General features: G+C 43.4%; 1 protein-coding gene across 3 annotated transcripts in view; it reads left to right on the top strand.

Moving 5' to 3' along the window:
- SEMA5B (semaphorin 5B) overlaps nt 1–26,659 on the top strand; it is a 272,400-nt gene that overhangs the window by 228,721 nt on the left and 17,020 nt on the right. For all 3 annotated transcript variants that reach the window (XM_027678990.1, XM_027678991.1, XM_027678992.1), the window contains 10 exons: nt 335–452; nt 5,822–6,003; nt 9,053–9,196; nt 10,681–10,828; nt 12,078–12,303; nt 12,933–13,151; nt 14,991–15,161; nt 16,036–16,185; nt 17,089–17,133; nt 20,327–20,532. In XM_027678990.1, coding sequence (XP_027534791.1) covers nt 335–452; nt 5,822–6,003; nt 9,053–9,196; nt 10,681–10,828; nt 12,078–12,303; nt 12,933–13,151; nt 14,991–15,161; nt 16,036–16,185; nt 17,089–17,133; nt 20,327–20,532 — 1,609 coding nt within the window. The remainder of the gene's footprint in view (nt 1–334; nt 453–5,821; nt 6,004–9,052; nt 9,197–10,680; nt 10,829–12,077; nt 12,304–12,932; nt 13,152–14,990; nt 15,162–16,035; nt 16,186–17,088; nt 17,134–20,326; nt 20,533–26,659) is intronic.

Genomic DNA, 26,659 nt, shown 5'->3' with positions numbered 1-26,659 from the left:
GCTGCATGATTACATGGGGGCACAAAGATATCTCAATGACAAGTGTTCTTTGACTAAAATTTGTAAAGTCATTTTCTTTCCCTAGGCCTTGGAGAGGAGTGAACTGATTTTTAATCTACAGCTTCTATGAGTGATATTTGCTTTGTGTCCTATCACCTTTCTATTCAGCTGTCCTCCCGTTCCAAGCAGGTAAACCTCTGCTTAGAAGAAATTGTTTCTTCTGCAGAGCCTCGGTGCGGTTGACAGCTGTCATATACAAGCACTATACTTGAATACATGTCTTTAGAGCTAGACAGTCTTAAAGGGCTTTAATCTTTTGTCTTTGCACATGCAGGGAATGCCTAGGAGCCAGAGACCCTTACTGCGGCTGGGACAGCAAGCAGAAGCGATGCACCACCATTGAGGACAGCTCCAACATGAGCCTGTGGACTCAAAATATTACTGAATGCCCAGTAAGTGGAAGGAGTGGAAATATATATACTGATATGTGTATGTGTCTGTGTGTATGTGTAGAAGGGAGAGGGAAAGCGAGTGTGTGGCAGCCTGAAGAGGACTGGCTGTCGTGAAGGCAGTGGCACACACTTAACACTTGTGCACAGCCTCCTGTTTGGAACAGAGACCCCAAATGTATTTGTTTGCTCCAAAAGAGGGATCCCAAAGCAAGCATCCAGTCCTCCTCATGTCCCCCCATACCTTGAGTGAAAAAGAATGGATCATGCTGTTGGGTTACTGCTGAGAACCACGTAAAGCCCCAGCTGAAACTTGAGCCTTCTCAGGGCTGCTCCACTATCTGCGCAATCTCCTTGGCTTCCCTGCAGGTTGAGAAAACAAGAATTTGGTTAACTTTCCTCTTGGATCCCTGAGCTGGGCCCAGTAGACAACACTGGTGAAAAAGTGTTGTACTTGGAGGAAGAGCCATCTAGGCAGCAGCAGAGAAATTATTGCATGGATGATTTGAAGAGGGAACAAAACGATACAGAGTGCTAGAGAAATTAAGGGAAGAGAGAAGTGTATCGAGGAGGGGGGGTATGAGAAAGACAGTGTTGGATTCACTTCAGCAGACCAAAGACCAAATCTACATGATATTGCAAAGAGATTTCCTTGCCCTGGTCTTCATGAGATGCATGGAGGGAAAAAAAGTGTCTCTGCTTAAGCCAGTTTGAGTTGGCTCTCCAGCTCACTTCCCAGCCACCCACCCTCCTCTGATGACAATATCCAGTTCCTGGCTGTGATCCCCAGAAGCTGTCTAGCCAAATATAATTCCTGCTGCTTAAACTGTACCTGCAAGGTGGCTGGGGAGGAAAACCAGTCTTGTTAAATAAATTGAGGGTGGGGGAGAAATTCTCATTAATGCTCATCATTATTATCTAATGTCAATTAGCATGTTAATACTGCTAAGTCTGGTAGATAGAGAGAGGGGACTGGGTGGGTTATATCTTCGGTATGCTATTTCTATCTGGAGGTGCTGGGATGTTTATTCCCCTTATCTTCCTTACTTCTCAGATATTTTCCCAGGAAATATTAGTCATTACTTCAATCCATCCTCAGCTTGGCAGGCTTAAGTTTTTCACTGCTGGATTCAGAGGCTTGTGTGTTTATAACCCTCCTGTGTTGAACCGGGATGCAGTGCTTCTTGATTGCCCATGCTGTTATCTCGTCCTGCTTAACGCCTGTGTCTGTTGATAGGTGTGTGAGGTGTTAATCCTCTAGTTTGAACATGTCTGCTGTGGTGCACACTAGGGAACATGCTACTCCAGATCATTGTTTCAAGGTCAAAAAATTCCAGCACAGAATATTCAGGAGCTTTGGCTGTTCCTGGGGTGCTAGTTTTATGTTTGTTTTAACATTTCCATTGTAGATTATTTTCCTTGTAGGTGCTCTCATTCTGTTACTGTGCTTTTTGACTGACAGGCTGCCAAGCTGTTTAAAATCCACACGCAAGTGCTTTCTTTTTTATTCACCTCTTCCTCTCACTGGAATGAATTCACCAGTGGTGTGGAGTGGGATGGCTCATTTAAGCACCTACATCAGCAATATCCAAGTATTTCCTTGTATGCAGTGCAGGATAAAGGTCATGCTCAACAGAGGCAAAGGTCTAGGACAGCATATGCAGGTGACCACTGGAAAGGGAGGGGAATACAGTGCTGAATTTCACTCCTGGAAAAGACCTGTCTGGGAATTTAGTTGGAAGAGTTACTGTCATAAGAAGTCCTGGCTTTTCTCACCCCACTTTTCTGGGCTGAGCACCAGGCGCTCAGCTGTGCTGGTACAGCTGTATGTGAGATCACAGTCTTGTGAAATGCTGTAGATAAAAAGCACCCCTCCCAAATAAACTTTTCCTAACCCAGATAATGTCAGTGAGTTCTTCTGCAGCCTAACCCACAAACAGATGTCCTGGCACAGCTAAGAGACTGGCATGCAGCAACTTTTAAAGCCAGAACTGGCATATTATTGAATTATATCCTACATGGGCCAGGCATTTGTGTGAGTCAATCACAACACTAACACAACTTGACTGCTGCTCTTGTGCAAACAGACTTGTTCAGAGCTAGTCTGAACATCTTTTTACAGCACTACATTGTGCCACAGATTTCTTGTCTCCAGCTTTAATATTAAGGGACTTTAAATAGAGGATTAATCATGTAGTGTTAATATAATACCTTGGGCAATAGGTAATATATGTTATTACCAAGTAAAACCCAGAATCTAGTCAAAGTCATTACTAAGGTTGCAATGTCAGCCATTTTAACATTAAAAAATGATAGCACACAAATTCCACAAATTGCATGGCTCTTCCATTTATGTGCATGTGTTATATCAGGCAGTTGTGAATGGCTTTTCGTGAGAATTGCAAAGAGGTAGCACAAAGTCATAAAATTCAGTTCCTTGCTCTGGACACTAGTTTGCGTCAAGGAAAATGTGGATATTCTTTTCTCCTAGATTTGATTTATAAATGGTTGAAGTAGTTTGACTGAAACTTTGCAAAAATTTTCAGCTTTCATTAAACAGCCAACATGGAAACTTCCAGACGAAGTCATTACAGCTTGGCAAAATTATAAGTGGTTGATATCTGAATGCTAAGATAAAGAACAGATGAAAGAATAAGGAATGCTTCTAGTCTTACCTGTAATATCAGAATAAACATGGAAAATATCCTGGTAGCAGGGATTAGGAATGGCCAGTCTGAATTTTCAGATCATGCATTTGAGCCTTTAGACTGTACAAGGAAGAAAGGAAAAGGTGAGGCCTTTGGTGTGAGTATGACAGCTTATAAAAGACAAGAATTCCAGAATTGGCAATATTGTCAGGTGAGAGAAGGGCATTTGATCAGATGTGTTTTTAAAGATGTCCGCTCTGTCTGATGGGCACTCTGTTGGCTACAAAGGACTTGCCTTGTAGAGCTATTCCTGAAAAAGATCAATGCCTATGGGTTTTCATCCCACTTCCCAAGTTTGCTCTTTTGAAGATATTTTTGTGGGTTTAAAGATGGAATAATAATCCATATGTAATTTCTTAAGTATAAAAACTTCCTGTACTCAGAATGTGACATGTCTATAAATCTCAGCATTTTGGTTATGGCTGCTTATTTGTTTAATTTTTGGGTTGTTTCCCAGTATCACTTATGAGCCAATAACTATTTGTCAGCTACTTTTTTTTTTTAATTGAAGCCACGGGCCATATCATACCATTGATTTCTGAACAGAACTCCCTGCTGGAATCAGCAAGGCTTTCCAGCTCAAAAATGAATAGAAATGATCCAATACTTGGATTATGACTTTTGTAAGGCAGGAGGAAAAAGGAGATAAAAATCTAGTATTAAGTATCTCAAAGTAATTCTTTTGGTTTCCCGGCCCCCTCCACCAACCTCCCATCCCCAGCTTATAGCAACCCAACTGTATTGATTTTTAAATAATGTTTAAAACAGCAAATTCAACAACAACAAAACTCAGTGTTCTCCTCCCTGGGCATCTTGCCTTGTAACCGGCAGCCCAGGGCAAATTTCTACAACAACATGATAATCTATTGCAAACAAAGGCTTACAGCAGATGCCTGAAACCCCCCAACTGCAGCCTGAGGAGCGCAGTACCAAATCTAAATTACTTCCATGCCACTGCTCCATGTTTTTGATGCTGCTGTAGATGGGTGAGAGGGGAAGATGACAGCCCACAGAGGTACATTCTGAGTGTTTAACATAGTGCCAAACTCGGAGAATAAGCACAGAGCAGCATGTTTCAGAGGATGAGTGTTGGAAAGTACTACTCCCGTGGTTGCAGTTGTCTCCCTGTGTGGCTCCTGAGCAGCCTCACAGCCTCTCCATGGCTTGGTTTACTTGTCTGTAAAGCAGGAGGAATGATTTCCCCTCTGGGGCAGCCCAAGGGGCTGATCCTGCTGGCAACAGAGCTGAGTGAAGCATGCACACTGGGGTTTGTCAGAGGCAGCTGCCTCAGATTTGGGGCCAGGGCTGTTGACCAGGGCTCCAGCCTCTTCCTTCCTTCACCCTTCATTGTGTGAGACACCAAGGCCAAATCCAGTGTTGCCTTTGCCAGTAGTTTTACCAAAGCTGCTGAGCATCCCACCACCACAGGGATGGGCCACTTGCAGACAGCCACCTTCTGTGCCATCCGTCTGCAAGGCCCAGCAATTTGGGACATGGGGTGGGGAGGATGTAGGGAGCCACCAGGGCGGAGTCCATCACGGTGCTGTACTGTCGCAAGTGAATAGGCAGGGTCTAGGCAGGGCCAGCACCGATCTCTTTCTGCCTCGTGTTTCTCAAGTCAGGAGCAGAGATGATGCCAGGTCAGGGGTGTTTAGGGCAGCTTTCAAGACATGGTCCTGGGCTGCTGGATTTTGCAGTAGTGGTGGATTGGGCACAAGAAGGCAGTGGTGGCCAGGAGTGATCCCAGGAGGACAGCATGCATCCTCTCCAGCCAACCTTGGGGGTGAGGGTCTCAGCAGCTAACTCCCCCAGCCCTCAGCTTAGGGCTCACCTAGCAGCACTGGTTAGAACAAGGCACAGGGGAGCAAGCTCTGACACTCTGTCTCCTGGAAGGTCTTCACTAGTCCTGGGCTGAAATAGTTCTGTTTCTCATGCTTTTTGTCTGCCAGGACTGCACAGAATGCAGGAAGCTCAAGTCCCAACCTGTTCAGGGCTATACAGGTATGAAGCAAAGGGCAGAGGAAACAGATAGCAGTGTGGTCTGGTCTTGAGATGAATTCTTGCTCTTTAGATCATTGTGATCCTCAGCATTAATGCTAGTCACCACCATCTCCTTCGCTTTCTGTCCTTCATCCATTTGGCCATTTAGGCCACAGCTCTGTTTAGAAAGGGATCCAGTTCTTACTGTGTGTTTGGACAGGGCCAAACTCAGCAAGGCCTGGTCTCAGCTGGTCACTATGGTTATATGAATGCTAACTCAGAAAACACTCTGCAGGAAGCACTGCAGAGGCTGGAGCATAATGAGTGGGGATGATCAGCACTGGCTGTGTGTTTGAAAGGCTGAAGCCGTGCAGTGTGGGACGGGGAGCACAGTGGTTTTATGGTGTGGCAGATGGATGCTTGCTCCTGGTATGGTGCTGGCTGGGTCGGCTCGGTGCCTGTGTGCACATGTTAGGTATGTGGCGTGGAATTTGGAGGGTAAATGTTGATGTGGCATTGTCTGAAAACAACCCTCTGTTTTCAATCCTGCTCGCAAGCACAGACAGCTCCCATCTAAGCTGCATCCTAATCCCCCCCCCGGCAGCTTTGTTTGGCATTTCTATTGTGGGCCTGTCTCCAGAAATGTAAACTTGCTATTAATGACTTTTTTTCTCTTAAAATTAGGTGAAAAACCTGACAACAAATGGAAGACTGGGGCCTTGGTCCCCATGGCAACTGTGTGAGCATTCGGATGGGGACAGCACAGGCTCCTGTATGTGTAGGTCACGTTCATGTGACAGCCCTCGTCCTCGCTGTGGAGGTCGTGCTTGTGAAGGGGCCAGGATTGAGGTCGCAAATTGTTCAAGGTACCTCAGCGTTCTTTGTGCTTTATAGGAAGGGAACAAGAGTTGTGCCTGTCCGCAGCTTAGCTCCTTCCATGTGTTTTTGTGACCATGTTGCTGTATCCCAGCCAAAGTGAGGTATGTGAGATCCAGCTTGAAGTCAGCGTAAAATGAAGGAGCCCGAGGGCTCTGGGAGAAGGGCCCTCAGCCAAGGCTCTTGGAAGATGAGCACCCAAAATTACTGTACACATTAACCTTCCTTACACTGTACCTTGGTTTCCCTCCCTGTGCAGTGAGTAGTGACCCCTCAGGAGGAGGTGAATAAGGCAGAGGTAGTTGTTAGCCAACTGAACAGCAATAGGCTAAAAACATCAATAAGCTCATAATTTTTCAGAGTTTGGGTTTCACGGCTGCATTTCCAAAAGCAAGCAGAGCTCCTTCAGAGTAACGCTTGTAAATACAGGGCCTAGCTTAGCTCTGAGCAAGGCTTGTTTGCCCTGTTCTACGAGTCTGTGAACTGTCTGCATCACATTGGCCAGGTGAAAGCAACACATCATCGCCTGGTAGCGAGCAGCGCTCAGGAGGCGTGTCTGCCAGGGACACCATTGCACCAGCACGTGCAACTCAGCTTGTGTTGAACTGCTGCCTGTCCACAGAAGTCTGAAGCAAATGTTTGAGCAGTATGGAAGCTAAATGTCCTCCTCTTGGGTGCCCAAACATAGCCATGGTGTTTGTGTCTGTGTTACTTCACCACCCTCAGACTACATCATGTCATGACTCAAGAAAAGACGATGCAATAGTGTAAGCGCTATTTAACCAGGGTGGGGACAGCCAGTATTTTGGTAAATATTGGGTCAATACAGTTTTTATCTACTTTATCTTCTCCATAAACATTAATTCCATTAAGGACAGCTGTCTCTTGACTCATCCCTGGAGATCAGTGCTGGTCTTGGCACCAATAATTCAGCAATACTCGTGTTTTAATTGGCATATCTCCTTCCAGTTGTGGGCTGTGCTGCCCAAAAGGTGTGCAGTCATTCCTGTCCCTGTGCTGCCAATGTGGGCTGAGTGAAGCTTTCCCCAGGAAGGCTTTTTATGTCAGTGGCAAATGGAAAACATGCCAGTGGGATGGGTTTCTCAGCACTGCTCTGGTGGCAAAAAAGGCAGGAACAGCTTCTAAGAAGGGGATGAAAAACAGATTATTCAATCTTAAGACATAGGAAAACAGCATGGTTTGAAAAATAGGGACATCTGGTCATCCTACATCCGCCTCAGCCCTCAAATTTCCTTTAATTGACTTCATATGGCATTGAGATTTCTTTCTGCAAAGAGGGAGCAGGATGTTTTAAAGATGAGTTCTATTAGAAAGCTGGAGATCTCAAAGTGGAAGGTGTCTTATTTCTGTTAAAAATCCTGAAACACAAATATGCTGAGAACTGTTGGGTTTTTGAGGATTTTTTAGTAGAAATTACTTGCCCTTTTTGCAGCAATAACAGCAACTTTCCATTTCATGTTTTTCTTTTCATAATTTTACACATAATCTTTCTTTTGGGTTAAGAAGTGGGGAGGTAGTAGGTGGGTTAAAACTTGGCAGAATAATATGGAATAGTAGGATTTTTATGTAAGTGAGTTTCTTGTTCTTTGACCTTGTTTGGGGAAGGAGAGGGATAGGAGAACTAGAGGAGGGGAGAAAGATCTATCAGGGTTCTGAAATAAAGCTGCCAAGAACAGGCAAGAGTTGATAACAAATACAAAAAGTGTGAAGGGCAATGTCGGTTTTAACTTTCATCCTCTGCCCTGATTGGTGCTATGCCAGAAAATATTTCTTGCCAGCAGTGTTATTAGTTCAGTAAATGCTTTGAAAATTAACATCTGTTTTCAAGCTTAGCTTTCAAGATTCAGAGAGCACCTGAGTTGTTTTCTGACTAGACTTTTTAGAAAGGGTTTTTTTAATGAAAAAACACACCCTAAAAAAGATGTTTTTTGGCTTAAGGCAGTGAAGTGTCAAGATTAGGCAGTTTTATAAGACAGAGCATTACCACTGGCTCCATATGAAATGAAACCTGCAGCACAGAAGAGATGAGATACAGTTCCTCCTCTCCTGCTTCAAGGTTCAGTGCTGCCAAATCAGAGGAAGGTGAGCTTTAATAGATGCAAGATTTAAAAGATGAAAATGTTGGCTTCTGTGTCAGCACGTTTGAGTCACCACACGGCAGCAGTGTCGCCGGCACGTGCTCAGCTCTTTGCAGGCACGAGGCACGGAGTGTTTGCCAACATCTCTGTTGCTGAGGTGTGAACTAAGGGGTTTTACATCACATTTGCTTCAGGCTGTGTTACCACTCTTCAGCAGAGATGTGATCACTCATTAAACCATGAAACTCGATCCTGCCTCTGAGCTCTTAATTGCCTCTGGTTTCTACAGATTTAAGGTCACACTACAGTAACGTCTGCAGGCGGCCATGAAAGCTAGAAGCAATTACTGTTATTTTTAATGAAATTTGAGATTTCCACTTAATAGGATTCAATGCTGAAGGCTTTAGGAAAACACAAAATATTATGAGGTTTGTGATAAAACCATGGAAGCTGGCAGTGGTATTGCTGGAAGAGATTTAAAGCATCAGTACTTACTGAATTAGCAGAGGCTAGGTTTTTTACATCCTTTGGCACAACTGGCATTCATGATTCTCAAAACCTGCACTCTTTGTGCAGAAGAGTTCAGGAGACACAACTTTGGGATCAACCATTGGCTCAGAAGAGCTGGATTATGAGACATGGGGGAGGTGATGAGGTAATAGTCAGTGGAAGTTATACTAACCACACTGTTGCCTGACAAATCGTAGGAGACATTTGCAGAATCATTCAGCATTGTCTTCATTCTCTTTCTTTCTAGTTCTTAGAGACTTCAAAGGGGAGGAAAGTTAGGCCAGTGCTAAGCACTTTTGAAACTCCCTTTTCTAAATCTTCTCTGATATAAAGTCTGGTTGAAATGAATAGTCTTATGTGTTTTGCTGCATGATAAGGGAGACCGTCGGATGATCCCCATACTCTGTTTTCTCTCACCCTTTTTTGTTAGAAATGGCGCTTGGACACCCTGGTCTTCCTGGGCCCCATGCAGCACCTCTTGTGGGATTGGCTTCCAGGTCCGCCAGCGATCCTGCAGCAATCCTGCTCCACGGTATGGGGGCAGGGTCTGCGTTGGACAGAGCAGGGAAGAAAGGTAAGAGTTGTCCACAACACTGTGTGTTCATTTCTGTGGTTGTAATGGTGGCAGCTGGGAGCGGTGGCTCTTACATGACTGCAGATTAAGGTGCTTGGCTGAATGCGCCGAGCGGAAGGAGTTCCAGAGCCTGGGAGGGATAAGGTTGCTTACATGCATGGCCACTCTTTTTCAACAAGCCTGTGAACATCAAAGACTTCAGAACTGGCTTCACTATCAAGCAGGACCTCCATAAGTATTCCTGTGCCCCCAACAGGGGCCTGCCCTCCTCACCTGAAGGAGAAGCTGTGCCTGCTGTTGGCAGAGTTTACAGATCCAGTTGCACTCTTCTGATCTGTCCTGGAAGTGGCAGCTGAGTATGTGCAGCTTTTAATTGCCAGTTGCACCACTCCCAAGTCTCTATTACTTGATGATGCTGGTGCACCAAAAGAAGTTCAAGGCAAAATATAGCTTAACTCACAGATTCAGTCTTGGGTTTTGCAGGGCATAGCATCAGAAAAACCTTTTTTCCCCTCTAAACTAAGAAAATGTCATGCAAAATTACAAAAAACCAATACTTTTTGAACCTACAGAGCCATCTGCACTATAACACTTCTTCAAGCTTGACCCCTCATGAAACACATGCTTCAAGGCACCCCAACTTGTTTCCAGGTTTGACATTTCATTAAAGGCCACCTCTGCTTGGCAATAGGCTGTTGCTTGTCCCTTGAGTGGTCACTGAGACACATGTCTCTGCATTTCTCAGAATACAAAGAGCAATTCATTTAACTTTCTTGTTTCGAGACATTTTAATGTTCGATTTGATTTGTGTCCATTCACAATGGTCCTTTTTGGGTTTAAAGATTACATCAGAGTCAATTGCAGTCCTGTGTGATTCAATTTGAGAACAATATTGATTAAAACTGTGAACAAAATTAAAGTTACTTTTGACACGGGAACATGAAATAGCATTCATTTAGAACCTGCTTTTAGATGCATATAGCATCTAGTTCAGCTCTATTTGCAAACTCTAGTTTCCTACGGTCCAAGGAGCAGTAAAAGCTAGACTGTGTGAAGAGAAGATTGTCAGCTGTTTAGCACTTGCCATTAGTGACAGATCACTGTTGAGTTGTTCTCCCACTAGTCATTCCATTTACCATCCATTCTCTCTGTGACACTTGGGCTTCAGTTTATGAGCTCTATTGTGGATTCAGTGTTTGTGGAAAAGTTTTGAGACTAGAGTACTTTAAAACACCTGATCTCGACCATTTACTCCAACTATCTCCCTGAGCTCAGCCTGGTTATCCACTCTCATTCCGTGCAAAGGCTACGGTTCTCTCCACGAGGAGGAATATTGCTAATCTGGCAGTGTGTCAGCCTCTGCTGGCTCTCTGTGCATACATCAGTTGTGCCAGATGCAGTGTGCAGTCTTGTGTCCTGCACCATTTTGTCCCTTGGATGTGCTGATGTGGATGTTTTTTGAGAAATGCACTTTTTTCTTTCAGATTCTGTAATGAGAACAGTCCATGTCCATTACCGATTTTTTGGTCTTCATGGGGACCTTGGAATAAATGTAGCGTGAACTGTGGTGGAGGGATTCATTCAAGGCAGAGGTCCTGTGAAAATGGAAATACATGTCCAGGCTGTGCTGTGGTATGTATTGTTTATTGACGTTGCATAAGGGGTACCTATTGACAGCCAGCATCTAGGAACTTGGTATTAGCTCCTCTCTCCATCTTGGTTTTATTTCTTGAGCTAGAAGAAAATGTTGTCCTCAGCTTTTGCTGAAATGAACTTGGAAGCAGAGAGGTGGCAGATTTAGGGACAGACTGGAGTACAGAGGATTTCCTTAGGCCTCTGTGGGCTTAGATTTTATGGTCTTTGCCTGAAAGCACTCTACATGTTATTTTTCTTCTGTCCCGCTCTCAAGAATGATGTGTTGAGTCAAGGAGGCCACACACACATCCAAATTGAGTCGCACTGTCATACTTGAATAAACAGGTCCAACACCTAGTTCACCCGTCAGTGACACAATGGCTACCCATTTGCTCTCTTTACTTTCCCTTTCCTATTCTGGCAGCAGTTTCATGCAGCTCTTTTAATTAGTTTTGTGGAGTTTCCTTTCAGAGCAAGCAGACTTGATCTGACACTTCCCATCTCTTCACAAGCTGTTTGACATTTACTCTAGAATCACGAGGTCCGGAAGCATTATTTCTTCCCCTCTGCCAGAAAAGAGACGTTTATTCATTTATTTTAAATCAAGAACACAATGTTCGTCACTGGAATTCCTCCCACTAGTGGTGAGAATTGTAAAACCCCCAAATCACCCCATCCCTATACACCAAGGATGGTAAATGGTTCGTAACCCTCACTAGAGAGTTCAAAAAGCCAATCAAACAAAAATAGCTGTAGAAAGAGATAATCTAAACCCATATTAAAAATCAAAAATAAACTTTTCAAGGGATAAACCTTACTGACATTTTGTCCTCATGGGGCTCCTCTAGGCTGACCTGAGAGCAGCATCTCAGGGTCACAGCAGAAAACTTGTTGGCTGTTACTGTTATCTACTGCCTGAATTATTCTCCTGCCCATAATGTACCAAGCTGTCAAAGCCCCACAGGACTTAGAGTCAGCAAATAAACACAAATCTGAGGGAGACGTAAAAATAGCAAGCATAGTTTACCCTTGAGGTCCACCTGAAGCTATGCACCACCACTACTTCCATAGTCACCACATTTTGTGGTGTGCCCAGCACTGGCTTGTGCCTGTGAGGTCAGATAAGGTGGATGGGGATTGTTTTAGATCCAGAAGGTACCCCCTTATTTTCTGAAGTGTAAACAAATCTCTGCCAGTTAGGCTGATGCTGTTTAATAAGTAAGGAGAGAGTGGTTCTCCTTGACAGGAATATAAGACCTGCAACCCGGAGAGCTGCCCGGAGGTGCGCAGGAACACACCCTGGACCCCCTGGATGCCTGTGAACATCACCCAGAACGGTGCCCGCCAGGAGCAGCGCTTCCGCTACACGTGTCGTGCCCAGCTGTCGGACCCCCACGAGCTGCAGTTTGGGAGGAAGAAAACCGAGAGTCGCTTCTGCCCCAATGATGGCTCAGCAGTGTGTGATACTGACTGTACGTCCTGCCAGCTCTAGGGACCACAGGGCAAGCCTAGATTTGGTGGTGGGAGGGGGGGTCCTCTCAGGACAACACAAACCTGACTGTGTCTGCAGTAGTACAGCTAGTGTCACCTGTACGACCAGTGTCACTGCAGAATGGCAGAGATGGAGAGAGCCCTGTGACATAGAGATACACAGTCATGAGCTCTGTGCTTATGGCAGTGTATAGATTTGTTCTTGCTGCCCCAAAGAGAACAGGCAAGTAATGCAGTTGTAAAGAAGAGAAGCTGTTCTACAGGACAGTGTGCCTTTTCTTTCTCTCTTGGGCTTCCCTTGTGCACAGCCTCTCAGGTTGGTCCCTGCAGTACTGCTGTGATGCAAGGCAGTGTCTTGAGGGCACAGCCTGGACTCCCAGTTTTCTGCCCAGAAAGGTCATTTATCAAGGTGATCAGTAGACTCAGTTTGTGTGTGTGCAAATTTCTTTTTGTGTTCTCTGTGGAACAAAACTCTTGCTAAGGGCTTTCAACAGAAACTATTTCACAGGGCACATAAATCCTGATTTTATTCATGAGCTGAACTGCTTTTCAAAAGCCCAGCTTTTGATTAATTTGTGATCTCACAGTGTCTTGTTTGTTTTCCTTGAAGCTCTTGTTGATGACCTCCTCAAGACTGGTAAGACCTCTGCACGGATTATCAATGGGGGCTGGTCCTTTTGGGGGGCCTGGTCTTCCTGTTCCAGGGACTGTGAGCTGGGCTTTAGGATCAGGAAGAGAACATGCACAAACCCTGAACCTAAAAATGGTGGCTTACCCTGTGTGGGGTCAGCGATGGAGTACCAAGACTGCAATCCGCATCCCTGCCCAGGTAACCATGAACATCTTCCTGCGTGAAATTCAGAGGAGTTTTTCCCAAATCTTAATGGTAGAGCAACAACAACAACAAAATCAGTATTTCTAAGCTGCTTTTTTTTTTTTTTAAATTTGGGGGATTTTCCTTAGTATTTTTAAAAACTTTTGTAACGACCCAGATATGTGATCTTTAGCACTGACTTAGGTTTCACCTCGGGTCAGAGGGTAACACAGCCACATCCTCTAGAGGAAGTAGCAGGGTGGCTTGTAGCAATTTTTTGCTTCAGGAAGGTTTGATGCTCCATCCTGTGGAGGGCATCATGGTGTATCTGCTCCTTGATGAGGAGACAGGCTAAATAAATGTGGCTTAATACTGTATAGAGATGCTTGATGTGGCGGCTCTTCTTGTGAACACTTGTTTCTTCCCCCTCTCCTGCTTACGTATTGTTCTTGCGATGGGCATCTCCTCTTGACATCAGTTACCATTTCCTGCACAGCCAGCAGGGAGTATTCTTGCCTGGTTTCCTGGTTTTCAAGTTTGTCCTCATGTTTATGTTGCACTCCTTGTCCAGAATAGTAGTAATAGACCATTGACTACTGTATTCTCTCTCACTTATCCTTCTCCTTGCACTGTAATAACTTTCTATACTAAATTTAAGTGATCTTACACAAATTACCTTGCCTCTTTGCAGTTCTAGCAATTATCTACCTCTGGCAATATAGTTTGTGGCCTACACTTGAAAATGCTCTATTATAGTAGTACTATTATGATTCTAAAATTCAATACAAAGATAAAATTCCAATGCAGATATGATCAGAATGTGCAGCAAGAGCGTAGCAGGAGTGTCAAATATTGCACTCTATGGCCTATAAAAAGGAAATAACTCTAGTACTATAAAGACAGCTATTAGTACTATTTTGGAAGCTCTCAGTGGCTTTTCACTAATGTCTGTGCCCTTCTTCTGTGCTGTTTTCTCTCCTTGGACAGTATGATGTTTTACAGTCTGTTCTGAGTGCATGATTACTATTTCTCTGTGTCTCCCTCTTTCCCTGCCTTACTCAATGTGTATACAAAAATCCTGGGTTTATCTTGCACTAAGTCATCAGGTTATTATCTTCTAAATTAATGGCATGTCGACCTGTAAACCAGGCAGTATAATGGGTGGGGGGTGGGGGAATCAGGGTTCTTAAGTCCCTCCCTAGTTTTATTATTAACCTCCTATGGAGTTATGCTCAGATCATAAAATGGTTTGGGTTGGAAGGGACCTTTAGAGGTCTTCTAGTCCAATTCCCCTGCAATGAGCAGGGACAATAAATAAAGCCTCTGAGTTTCTGTTTCCTGAAGGCTGAAACTAGAGGACTTGGGGGCCCCACAGAAAGGTGCCATATCAGCTCCACTTAGGTTCTACAGCACTTTTTTCCCAGGTAAATCTGCTGTTGCTGTAAGTGAAGTGTGAGGAGACAGTAGTAATAATAATAATAATAATAATAATAATAATAATAATAATAATAGTAATAGCAATGCTGTTCTATTAAAAGGAAAGGAATAGAATGGAGTAGACTATTTCAGTGAATATTAGTGACTACCATAAAGAACTGTGTTGGCACTTTATTATGCAGAGCCTTTTTCTGCTTAGATTTCATTCTGCATCCACAGAGTGCAGTACGTTTGTACTCTCTCTTGATGTAAAGTTTCTCTTGTCAGGCCCTAATGTCCTGGGTAGCAGGAAACTGCTAGCTAGTCTGGGCAGGGTGGATCTGGAAGGTGAGATGCCAGGGTTCTCCAGCTTTGTCACAGTGAGAGGAGTAACCAATGCCATCTACCTCTCTCTCCTTGCTTTCTGATGTCCTCCAGTGAAAGGCTCCTGGTCTTGCTGGACTCCGTGGTCTCACTGCTCAGCAACCTGTGGAGGTGGGCACTACCAGCGCACACGGACGTGCACCAACCCAGCCCCATCCAGTGGGGAGGATATCTGCATTGGCCTGCACACCGAGGAGGCCCTCTGCAACACGCACCCCTGCGAAGGTAGCCACTCCTCATCCCTGCTCCAGTTGGCTTGGAGGATGGTGGGAGCAAGGCACATCTGCAAAATGTTTAAAAAGTATATCAGAAACCCCACCAGTTTTTCTGTAGGTGTCTGCTGAGCCAGGGAAAAAGGAGACATCCCAGTGTTCAACTGCAATGCATCACCTTTCTCTGTGCCTTCTCACTCCTAGCCCATGCTCTGGCTATTCTGGTGCCAGTCAGGCAAAATCTTGCCAATGGTTGATCCATTTAAAGTAATTGGAGCTTGGTTCTTCAACGTGGAAGCTTACAAGACAAACAAAAGGGGTCATGAAGCAGCAATCTGTAAAGTTGCTGCAGGGACAGTCCTTCCTTTTTCTTTCGCAGACAGCAGATGAGCATGTGCTACAACTCAGAGGACGGGGTTTAGTTCTGTGCTGGCTTTGCATTACCTTTGTGTCTTTCTGACTCCTGCCCTTGGGAACCTCAGCAGAACTCTCTAATTGTTCTAACTTGTGCTGGCTGCTTTAGGGGTCCCTGGGAAGCCATATCAAAACTTGGAGGTCCTGGTGCAACGTTGCCCCATCCAGCTCCTTGTATGACTTTAACCAGAGAGCTGATATAGGAGCTTTTAAGACAACTCCTGTGCAGTCCTCCACCAAAGGTTAGTTTAGTCCATATTAAGAAAACTACAGCCTGACAAGTAGGGTATGATGCTTGCACCGGTATTTGTATTGAGAAAATTAAATCCATTAAAGACCCCTGGATTAGGTGTGTGAGAGAGGCCCAGGCCAGGATCTAGACATCCTTCAGCATCGGAAAAGTTTGATATCTACAGAACATCTTTTTCCTTCTTGGTGACATCGTCTGTGTGTTTTTCTGGTCTGGATTTCAGGTGGCTGGTCAGAGTGGTCGGAGTGGAGCCTGTGTAACGAAGAGGGCATCCAGTACCGCAGCCGCTACTGCGAGGTGCAAAGCCCAGACTCTTCTCAGTGCGTGGGGAACAGCACCCAGTACCAAGATTGCCTGTATAATGAAATCCCTGGTATGTACAGTGTCACCCAGGAGGGAGAGGGTGGGCCAGTTCAGGAGAGCAGTTTGTGCCCAAACTGTCAAACTAGGCTGAGATTTTCTTTATTATAAATTATGCTTGGATACTTCTAGAAAAACAAGCAAAAAACCAAACGTTATACATTTCCTTGTGGCAGACACAGGGTAACTGGCATTCCCTTAGGCAGCTTAATACTTCTTTTAAACAGAATTACCTAGATCTGTAACAAATAACTAGTATGGCTTCACCTGAATTGAAGCTTTTAACCTTGCATAGTTCATCTCAGGCTGGGATATAAAAATTATCTCTGTTTCAGTATGGGTATGGGCAACAGAAGGTCCTTGATTTCAGGTATCAAAAGAAGCATCCCAAAAGAGTGAAGAATTAAGGTGAGGCAGATGGAGAAAATCTGGGTGTGAAGTAGGGAGATTAATCCAGGGTCTAACAGAGAGACACTGTTGATGGACAGATGGTCATCAGCATATTCCACCCTGTGTTTTCTGGAAATTGAATCTCTCAGGCAAATACTTGGTATGGGTCTAGACTGAATAATGCCTTTCCACATGTTATTTTTTGGATTACAGTGCCCTGACTTAAAAATCTGAGATCTCTAGGCAATGGTAGTCTTTTTCATGGTTTTCTCAGCTTTCATCTTTCCCCTTAATTGAAGAAGCTAAAGAGTGATCAGGTAACAATACTGGAATTGTCAGGTCTTTGGAGAGGTTTTGTTGCATGTGTTTCAAACTATGAGCTTATAATTCAATTTAGAGAGGCTCTCAGCTTGCCGCAGAACATGTGAGCACCTTCTCGTGTCTGGAGCACAGGGGGTTTAATTACTTGAAGAAGTAAAGTGATGGCAAAATGACAACTTCCTCCAATCTTCTTTTCTTTGTTTAGTGATCCTGCCAGCCTCCAGCATTGATGAGAGCACGAACTGTGGAGGTAGGGTACCATTACCTATGTATCTTATTTTTATCTTAATGCAGCTTCTTTTCTCCCTGTGCAGTATCAACCAAACCATTAATCTATACAGCTCATATCCCACTGATAGCCTTAATTCCACTGGAGTCTTGCTGTCTGAGTCAGACTGGAGGAATGTATCGCATGTCCACTTGTCAGTTCCAAGATTTTCATTTATTTGAGAGTTTGGGTTGGCCACTGAGAGTCATTAATTACCAGAGAGCAATTGCTTGTCTCTCTCTACCCATAGGGTAAATGGTTCAGGGGAAAGGAAGGGATATTCCCCATTCCACCACTGTAAGACTTCAGCTGTTTGAAGGCAGGTGTTTTTAAATAGCCTATGAAGATTTCAGTGAACAGGGTCTCAGACAGATCCTTTGCTGATATAGGTTGAGATTAGAGGTTTATGCTTGTCCTCCAAGCATTTCCTTTCATTCAAGTTTTCACCTCTCACAGGAACCGTCTCCTTTCTGCATGTAACTTGGAAGGATCCAGTCATTAGTGTCACTTTTCCGCTGCCCTAGCAGCCCCGAGATAAAAATGCAGACTGAAGAAAATGGCAGGTTCCTTTAACGTTTTGAAATGCTAGTTTCACACTAATGGCCATGCCAATTCCTGCTAGCATCACATCCCTGCTTTCCTGAAATCGAGATGATCTGCAGACTGCCAAAATCTCTTCTCCTGTAGAGATCATGGCAGAAACAGGCATGCCACCTGTGGCATGGAAATGTGGCCTCTCGGTTTGCGACTGGGGGGAAATCAATGGGATTAATATTTCATCCCCTGCAATGTAACATTTGGCTTCTTGCACCACTCCTTCTCCCTCAGAGGGTGCAGTGGTTCTACTTCAGTTCCACGACCCCTTGCAACAGCTTGCACTCCTCTGTTGTGCACTGCACCCCCATTTCCTCCTTTTACCACCACCATTGTATTTGCTGTTGCAATCTACATTTTACCATAGCTAATATTATTTATTACTTAGTGTTCTACAATATTTGGCAAAGAAGCCAATCAATAGAAATTCTGTTGATGCATCTCATAAAATCTATATTTTCAAAGTGATGAACCAGAAAGCTTCCCCCCTGGGGATTCACAAGCTGAAAACAAAATAATTTGTTTGGTGTTTCCCACCCCTCCCCCTTAAGATACAGCTAAAACTCATCTGAAAAATCAGATGGGTGTTTCAAAGGTGAGAGTGAAATGTAAAAGAGCTTTATGTAGTGACTTGCAAATGTGGCAGTGAAATGAAACATTCAGTGCAATATAAGCAAACCTGGGCCAGAGGAGAATGTGGCAGTGTGTCACGTGCCTTTACTGAGCACAGTTGTGTATTCGGTGTTTTAGCTGTCGAAAGTGATGTAAAGCAGGCAGAGGTTTTTAGAAAGGAAATGTCTTTTTGAAGAAGTCTTGTAACATTTAGTAAGAAATTATAATCTTTCTGCTAGTTTTTTTTGGACCATCATCCAAAACACAATAGAAAGTGGTAATCTTGCAATAGAGTTTTATAGTGTGGTTTGAAAAATAAGTGTAGCTCATCAGTCTAATAAATTCTGTATGTTCCTTACTGTAATTATGATTGAAGTGCATTACTTCGCTGTAGAATTCTGTTGGTTTTGTTCTTTTTAAACTCAGGAGGATATTTTTTAACTAAAGATTAGACGAGAGCCATTGACTGATGGGCAGAATCTGCTATTTGAAAAGCATATCAGTTAAAATGTAAGATGGCACCAAAAAAATGCATGCCGTGATCAGACTAAGAATGAGCCTCATTTAAAGTCACTGTCTGACTGGGCCCATTTCTCTGCACACAGTCAAGTCAACACAGCAGTCTGTCCAGATGAATTGGCTTTTTAAGTATTACGGGAAATTTACCGCCTCAGTCGCCACTGAGCCGGTGTGGCTGACCCCTGGGACAGCTGCCCCGGGGGGCCAGCAGTCAGGGAGTGCCCCTCAGGCACTAGGGCCCTTGTCAGGTCTGTTTGAAAGATGACAGAGCAAAGGCAGAGGAAAGGCAGTAGTATTTGGAGTCAAATAACTGATTCTTTTTCTGTAGAGTGTCCCTTGCACATAGCTAAATACAGCAGGGTCATAAAGTTTTGCCACCCAAGATTGCCTCTGATTGCTTCATTAACTTGGTGGCTGTAAAAGGTGCTACTGTTTGTTCTGTTGTCAATGGAGATCTGTTGGTGGTTGGTTTTACTGTGGGGTGTGAGACTCTGTGAGGTGAGGGAAGAATGAGGAGTGCTGTTTGACTTTGTCTTCCCCCCACCAGTCAGAGCTGTGAGTGTGTTAGGTACTTCTCAGCACGTGGGATGCACAACTACAGCACCTTCCAGAGCTCAGTGCTGGGCTTGGAGGGTGCTGCTGCAATCCCACGTGGAGAGATCTCTGGAGGAGGCTTTTACAGTCCAAGAGCTTTTCTGTTTGAAATATTTGCACTGTAGCTACCCTGCTGGCACCTGCCTGCAACTGGCTTCCTATCTCTGCAATTTGTGGAGAAAGCCAAAAAAGAAGTGTTTTTCAAGCAGTTCCCCCCTTTCCTTTGGCCACCTTATCATTCTCATTCTCCTGAGGACCCCTATTTCACTGTTAGCAGTACAAATACAGCTCAGAGGTAGTGCAGACATGGTCAAGGCAATGCTGCCCCATGAATAAGCAAAAATGCTGAGCACACTTGGATTACAAGGGGGAGGAATGTGTATCTCCCCCACCCCACACACAGTCTCATAGGCATTTTGGGCAGCCAGCTAAAAGGGCTTTCCCCTCCCTTCCTTCCCCTTCAGAGAAACACTGAGCATTTTTATCCCCTTATTTCCATGACATGCACATGCTTTGGAATCCATTAATGTGCATTGTTTGTATGGCTCATTTCTTTAGCTGTCAGCTTAACATAATGTTTAGTTTCAATATCAATAGAGGGGAGAGAGGAGAGACAGGGAGGGAGCTTTGAGAAAACAATGCATGAACCTGTTAAACTGCTCAAGGCAGGGCTGCAGTGGGGGGACTGATTTGCAGTAAGATTATGTCAGTTTGTGTTATAACATAAGACTCCGGCTTCAACAGCTTATTAATGTTGATCCCAAGATGTCACCGCTCTGATTTGCACCTGTGGTCTTGTTGGGGGAGGAAAAGGGCTGTTCTTTAAAAATAGCATCTCTTGTCATTTCCCTTTCAGGTTTTAGTCTCATCCATCTGATTGCCACTGGGGTCTCCTGTTTCTTTGGCTCTAGCCTCTTAACGTTTGTGATTTACGTGTACTGCCAGCGCTGTCAGAGGCAGTCCCAAGAGTCCACCGTTATCCACCCAACCACTCCCAACCATCTCCATTACAAAGGCAACACAACCCCCAAGAACGAGAAGTACACCCCTATGGAGTTCAAGGTAGGGTACTTGATGAGAAATACCACAAACAGCTTGATACTACCTAAATAAATTCTGTATTTATGTCATGTTTGGAACTGGGTAGGTTTGTGTTTCTGTGCCCAGCTGATGGCATTGTACAGGGGGTTGAAAGGGCATTTAGTTGTACTGTCACAAAGGGGTTAAAAAGCCTCATTACTGCAGTGGGATTTTGTTCTGTTTCACAGTCCTGATGAATGCCAGTCTGGCAAGTACATACCAAGATACTCCAGCCCATTCTGACTATTGAATGTATACAAATTGTCCTCTAAAAAATCAGTAAGAGCTCAGTTCAGTGCATTGTTAGTGCGTGGTAAGAGGAAACGGAGGGGAGGAAGAATAAAATTGGAAACTTCATTAGACAAATAGCTGGGAAACTGTGCATTGGTAGGATGAGATTTTGGAAATTCTTTGGGAACTGCCAAATTGGAGTGAATGAGAAAGCAGAGAGGGTTCTGCTCCCTCTATCAGTACTGGACAGAACTTACCCCAGGCAGCCGTGCAGAATTTAATGACAGTAGCAGAGTAGGGAGCTGAAGCCTTAGGAGGTGAGTGCTGAAGTGACATATGCTGTTACTGTGTCTGCTTGCTAAAGAGAACACCACCCATTATCTGAGCAGATAGGACATGGTGCTGGAGACAATACGCTGAGACAGAGGCACGTCGTCGTGTTTGAGCATCAGCCTCCTGGTGAAGCGTGGGATCAGAGGAGTGAGCAGTGGGATGGGTGGAGGGGCTTCATGTCACCACAGGAGGAACAGCCTGCCTAGGGTCACTTGAACAGTGTGGAGCATTATTTGGGACATGAACACAAAGCAGAAAGAAGCCCTGCAGCTGCTTATTCCTTCAAACAACTATGTGCTGTTGACATTTTGATTGTCTGTTTCTGCTGATCTGGCCTGGCTTCTAACTGAGACCCAACAATAAGATCAGTGGTGGGACCATTGCCATAAACTCCCTGGGTGTGGAGGACTGTTTCTGTGTAGGAGCTGTATAATGCTGGGCACAGGATGACTCTTGATACATGGCCACGATTTGCAGTGTGAGTGCGCATCAGAAATAAGAGCTTGCATCAAATAATTTGAAAAGTGTCAAAGTTGTTTCGCTGTTTTGAAGGAAAACAGTTTGAGCTGGAGAAAAACTGACCAGTTTGGCAATAAGAATGTCGTGAATTCCTTGTGTCAGGCACTGCAGCCTCTCAGAATCCCGCTGCCTACAAATGGAGTCTCAAAAACACATTTGCTAGCAGCATAAGGCTACAGTTGCATACAGTTTAATAAGAGTGCAGCATCATAATGCAAGTCAGCATGGATTTGTGGGAAGTAAATCATGTCAAGCAAATTGGATTCCTTTTTTAAATTAAATAAATATTGATCTAGATAGGAGGAAAGGAGCAGACGTATTGGGATTTTCAGAGACTTTTAACAAAGTTTCACAGAATGTATTATTCTATACACTCTGCATATACAGGTTCGGCAATAAATTATTAAGACAGCTAAAGAACAGGGATCTGATCCTGGAAGCATCAAACTATGAGAGCAATCCTTTCAGTTATGTGAGTAGCAAGGTCAATAGGAAGACCCAGATTAGAAAGGCTTGAAGGAATAGAGATAAGCAAGAGTATTCTCTTGTTTCTTATATAGCAAACAATGAAGAAAAGGCACAAAATTATTTTTGTGGCCAAAAGCAGGTAGTTACAAGTTGGATTTGTGTTACATTTTCTTCATGATTTGTGTCATGAAGAAAATCATACGTTAATTATCAGATGATACTAAAATAGGCAGAATGGTTACAATTTAGAAGGATGAGGTTGACAGAATGATCTTGATCAGTTGGGTAAATGGGTTATGAAATGCACTATGTCTATGTCAAGTGGTGCAGTGAAGTAGAAGTAATAACAAAGCTAAGCAAAGTTTAAAATAGCAGCCGATTAGTTAATGTAGTGTCAGGAGGGAGTTGACCTCTTTGATAGATCCATCTCTGAATACTTGATCTAGTGTATAGTAACAGTGAGCAGCTGCTAGAGTCTTCTTTCAAGGGACATAAAGAGCTTAGGCATTAGATCAAGTTTTGAAAAGTCTGGTTTATTTAAAGGAAGGCATTAGCTAACTGACACTGTATGAGTTAGGCTGGGGGGAGAAGGGACTTGGACACAAGGAGAGATAGACCAGATGGGGCTTATTTATAGAATGTTAGGAAGTGAAAGAGTTCAAGTGCATAAATCTGCAGTCATTGGACAGACCAAAACTAAATGTTTAGGAGCAAGGGGCTACTTGCTGAGAAGGACTCGAAGTCATACACTTTCAGAGTGGTGAATGAGATTTACAGAAGGGGTAAAATCTATTTATCAAGTGAAGACCCCTTTTCCCCATTCCTGTTGAGTATTTCCTTCTGCTCACCTTCTCTATTACCCCTCCTTTCCTAAGCTCTTGACTGAAAATTTCTCATTTCATACTACAAATTTGCCACTCCTCAGTGTTCCCTTGAAACATATAGCATTAGTGAAGTAAGAGGAAGGCTCTGTGTGCTCTGTGCTGTGTAATTACTTAGAGAACTTGTTATTAACCAGCTTTATATTTAGGAATAACTGGCAGAATTTTCTAAGGGTCAGAAGGGAGTTTTTCGTGCCTTCAAGGAGCATGTGCAGTTTTATTGAGATGCCACAAAATTAACATTCAAATGATGAAGAAGCTAAAATTCCCCTTCCTGAAAATGAGGATTGGACTGAATTTGGATATGGGCCCATCTGAATTTAAAATGTGTATGTATGAAAGAAAGTGGAAACACATGAAATTCCAGATTCTAAACCCAAGTAAGTTTCTATTCAGCAAATACCAAGAAAACTGCCCTCAACATTTTTTAGGTAATGCAAGCGAAAGAATAATTGTAGGTTTATGTGTGTATCTGTGTGAAAGAGTTAATAAGTCCATGATTAAGGAAAGACATGATATGTAGACTACTTTTCAGTAACAGAAAATGATAATACATAGTGACATGATGGTAGCAGAAGGCTGGCCATATGCACAAGTCTATTATTTTCCATTCTTTGATAATGGAAACAAGCCTTCTGCAACCATCTTTAGTTTGTTTTCATCTTGAAATATCTCTGCTCTCCAACCAGCAGGTGAAGACTGTAGAAAGTTTGGCAGTGTTACATTCAAATGTACAGCACTGAATGCAAACTTATAAATCAAGGTGAATTTTATATGAAGGCAGATTTTAATGAAGGAAGTGCTGGCTGATATGAGCCTTGTTGGACGTTTCAGCACAGCAATGCAGTAATGCAGATCAGATGTAAATATCATACATAACGGTGACCTACTGATCATTTAGCTGATGCTAACTTGCATAGCCAGTGTTTTGCAGAAGCATGTTTTATTTTTTTTGGCTTCTTTTCCCTTCCTGTTTTGCTTTCTCAAAAATACTGTGAGGTTTATTATTAGCTGTTTTAGCCATGATGTCTTAAAAGATTTCATGCGTATGCATTTACCAGTAACACGCTGATTTTGATTTGGTATTCATAGATCGTAGGGGAGAGACCTTTTGGGTCACCTAATAAGCAGTTCATGTTTCATTAATTGGTTGAAGTTCAAACAGCACTCTGACAATATTGAAGACTGTGCAGAACAAAAGCATAATGAAATAAAAATTATCTGCTCTTCACATTTTGGTATGATGGGTTACAGAACCACCTACAACCTTGCCGGTACTGCCATGCCGATTAGTTAATAACTGACTATCAAAGCAGTGAGGAGATCCCCTTTTTTAACATCTTGCTTTAGCTACTCAATGCCTTATGTGAGTTACTTATTAGACTCATGCTGATGGAAAGCCAGATGATCCTGAAGTAGAAGCAGGAGGATGTAGGGTCAAGATTGAGCCCTTGTGAATTAGAGGAGCTCTTGGAACAGCCACACATGGAGAAAGGGTTTGGACTGAACTTCTTCCTATTGCTAAATCCTCTGCCAGTAAAGAGAGCCAACATTTTATTCTACATGGGATTTGGACAAAGGCGTCTGCATATTGGTCCAAATCCAAAATCCAATGGCCTTTGGATCAGGCCAGATGGGATCAGTGAGAAATTTAAGTCTGTAGGATGGTTATGATGATGATTCTGCAGATTTTCTTTGCAATTGTGCTAGACAGACTTCCCTCTGTCTTTCCTTCCTTAAACACAGCTTTAGTCATAAGTCTCACAGTCAAACTCCCTGTGCTGATGCCTGAAATAAACTGAGGAAGCACCTGAGCATTACATCTGCTCTGGCATCAACGCTGCTCTCGTAGAAGCCGAGGGCCAAACACTGAAGCAATGCAGTCATTTGTGTCAAGGATTAAATTTATTGTGGGAAAAGATGAGGTGAGAATTGAGTGAGATTGCAGAATATGACAATAAAAAAGGGAAACGAAGTATTTGATGTATTACTTGATACCTGAATTTTCTAGGACAATAGAATAATACACATTAACTTCAATAGTCCTGCACTTGCCTAAAATTATACAGCAAATATAGATGAAGCTACCAGAAAATGGGGGGAATATTCAGTAGATCACTTGGAACTGTATAAATTAGAAGTTACAATGGATATTTTCTAATAAAGTGAGAACAGTGCTGTTGGGAATCAAATGACAGTGCACAGCAGACACCCTCTGCGAAGGTTGCTGGACCCTGTGTTCCACACTTCATTGCTAATCCCAAATAATTCATGTCAATAAAATACCAACAGAGAGAGATAAGAAACAGAAACCAATTCTGTCTTTGGAAAAAGAATCCTTCTGAATAAAACAACAAGCTGGGTGTTTGGTGTGGCTTTTAACACTGCAAAAAGCAGTAAAGCTCAGGGTGTAGGAAAGTGAATCTCTGTATGGATTTTAAATGTCTCTCTCTTGGTGATGGTCATTTTCATTGCTGCTGAAAATCACACCTCTTTTTATAGCGAGGAGACCGCCAGTGGTTTAAGTTTAAATAGCTTTAACTGCTGTCAAGTGCCCTAGAGGAATGTTTGTCAAAGTCAGCCTTGGTCTCTGAGGATGTTTGCTTCTCCATGGAAAACTTTGTGTTTCAGTGTCCTGTCGTTGAATTTGATATGTTGCTACTTCAGCTGAAGTTGGCTAACGCATTTAATTTTGGTGATCACAGCACATACACTGATAGCACTATGTTATAAGCTTTTTTCTTTTCCCAGTGACCCTTTCACTGTGCATCATTCAAGCACCAGGAAGTGGCTGTAAAGTTCACACATAAGGCAGTAGTTGATGATACCCAACATTATGAATAAGTTATCAACAGTCTCCCTGAAGTATTTCTTTTAGCTGCATGGCATTTGAGAGAGAGATTTAGCTGATTTAATCAGCTCAAGAAAATAAATACATCTATATATATAAATATATAAATAAATAGAGTAAATCAGATTGAAATATAAATTGTTCCCAGTGAATTTCATGTTTAACAAAGGCTATTTCCCTTGAACAAAGTGGCATTTAAGAACATTAAGTGCTTGAATGGTAGAGTACGTATTTTTAGTACTTACCATGAGTATAGTATTATTTGAAAAAGAATGGTAGGGGCAGGGGGTTGTATTGGCAAAGGAGCATTGTGCCCTTTCTTGTATGATCCTGCAGTTGCAAATATCACTTCAGGGGACTCTTGATTTGCATAATGCCTGCTATGAAGGGAAAGCAAGAGAGCTTACTGATGGGGAAAAAAGGATTAAGTGGTGCGTCTCAGTCAAAATCTATTAGTGTCTTTTCTTCCCTTTATATCATTGGCTCAAGTCAAATTGAGCAGTCAAGCATGCCTGGAGGTGTGGCTGTCCTGGGATGATTGTGCCCAAAGAGGGATGTGCATCTCCTGGCACTGTCCCCACCCCATGGCAGCAGGGGCTCAGTGGGTTGCTGTGTGTGAGTCACAGATATGGCACTCTCATAGATAAAGTATTTAAGAGTAGGGGAGACTGCCAGTTCAGATCTGAACATTACCTTGCTCCTGCTCCCTCTGGGATACTAAGCAGCTGCTCACAAAGGCCCACAATGGGAATTGGGTCCCCGCTCCATCTGTTTTTCATGCAAACCCTTGTTTCTTCACAGGGCTGTTGCTGCTCTCTGTAGGGTG

The sequence above is a fragment of the Neopelma chrysocephalum genome, unplaced genomic scaffold (assembly GCF_003984885.1).
Source record: "Neopelma chrysocephalum unplaced genomic scaffold, ASM398488v2 Primary Assembly neopelma1_44, whole genome shotgun sequence".
NCBI lineage: Eukaryota > Metazoa > Chordata > Aves > Passeriformes > Pipridae > Neopelma > Neopelma chrysocephalum.
The sequence above is the reverse complement of the archived record's forward strand: the minus strand, read 5'-3'. Positions and strand labels throughout refer to the sequence as shown.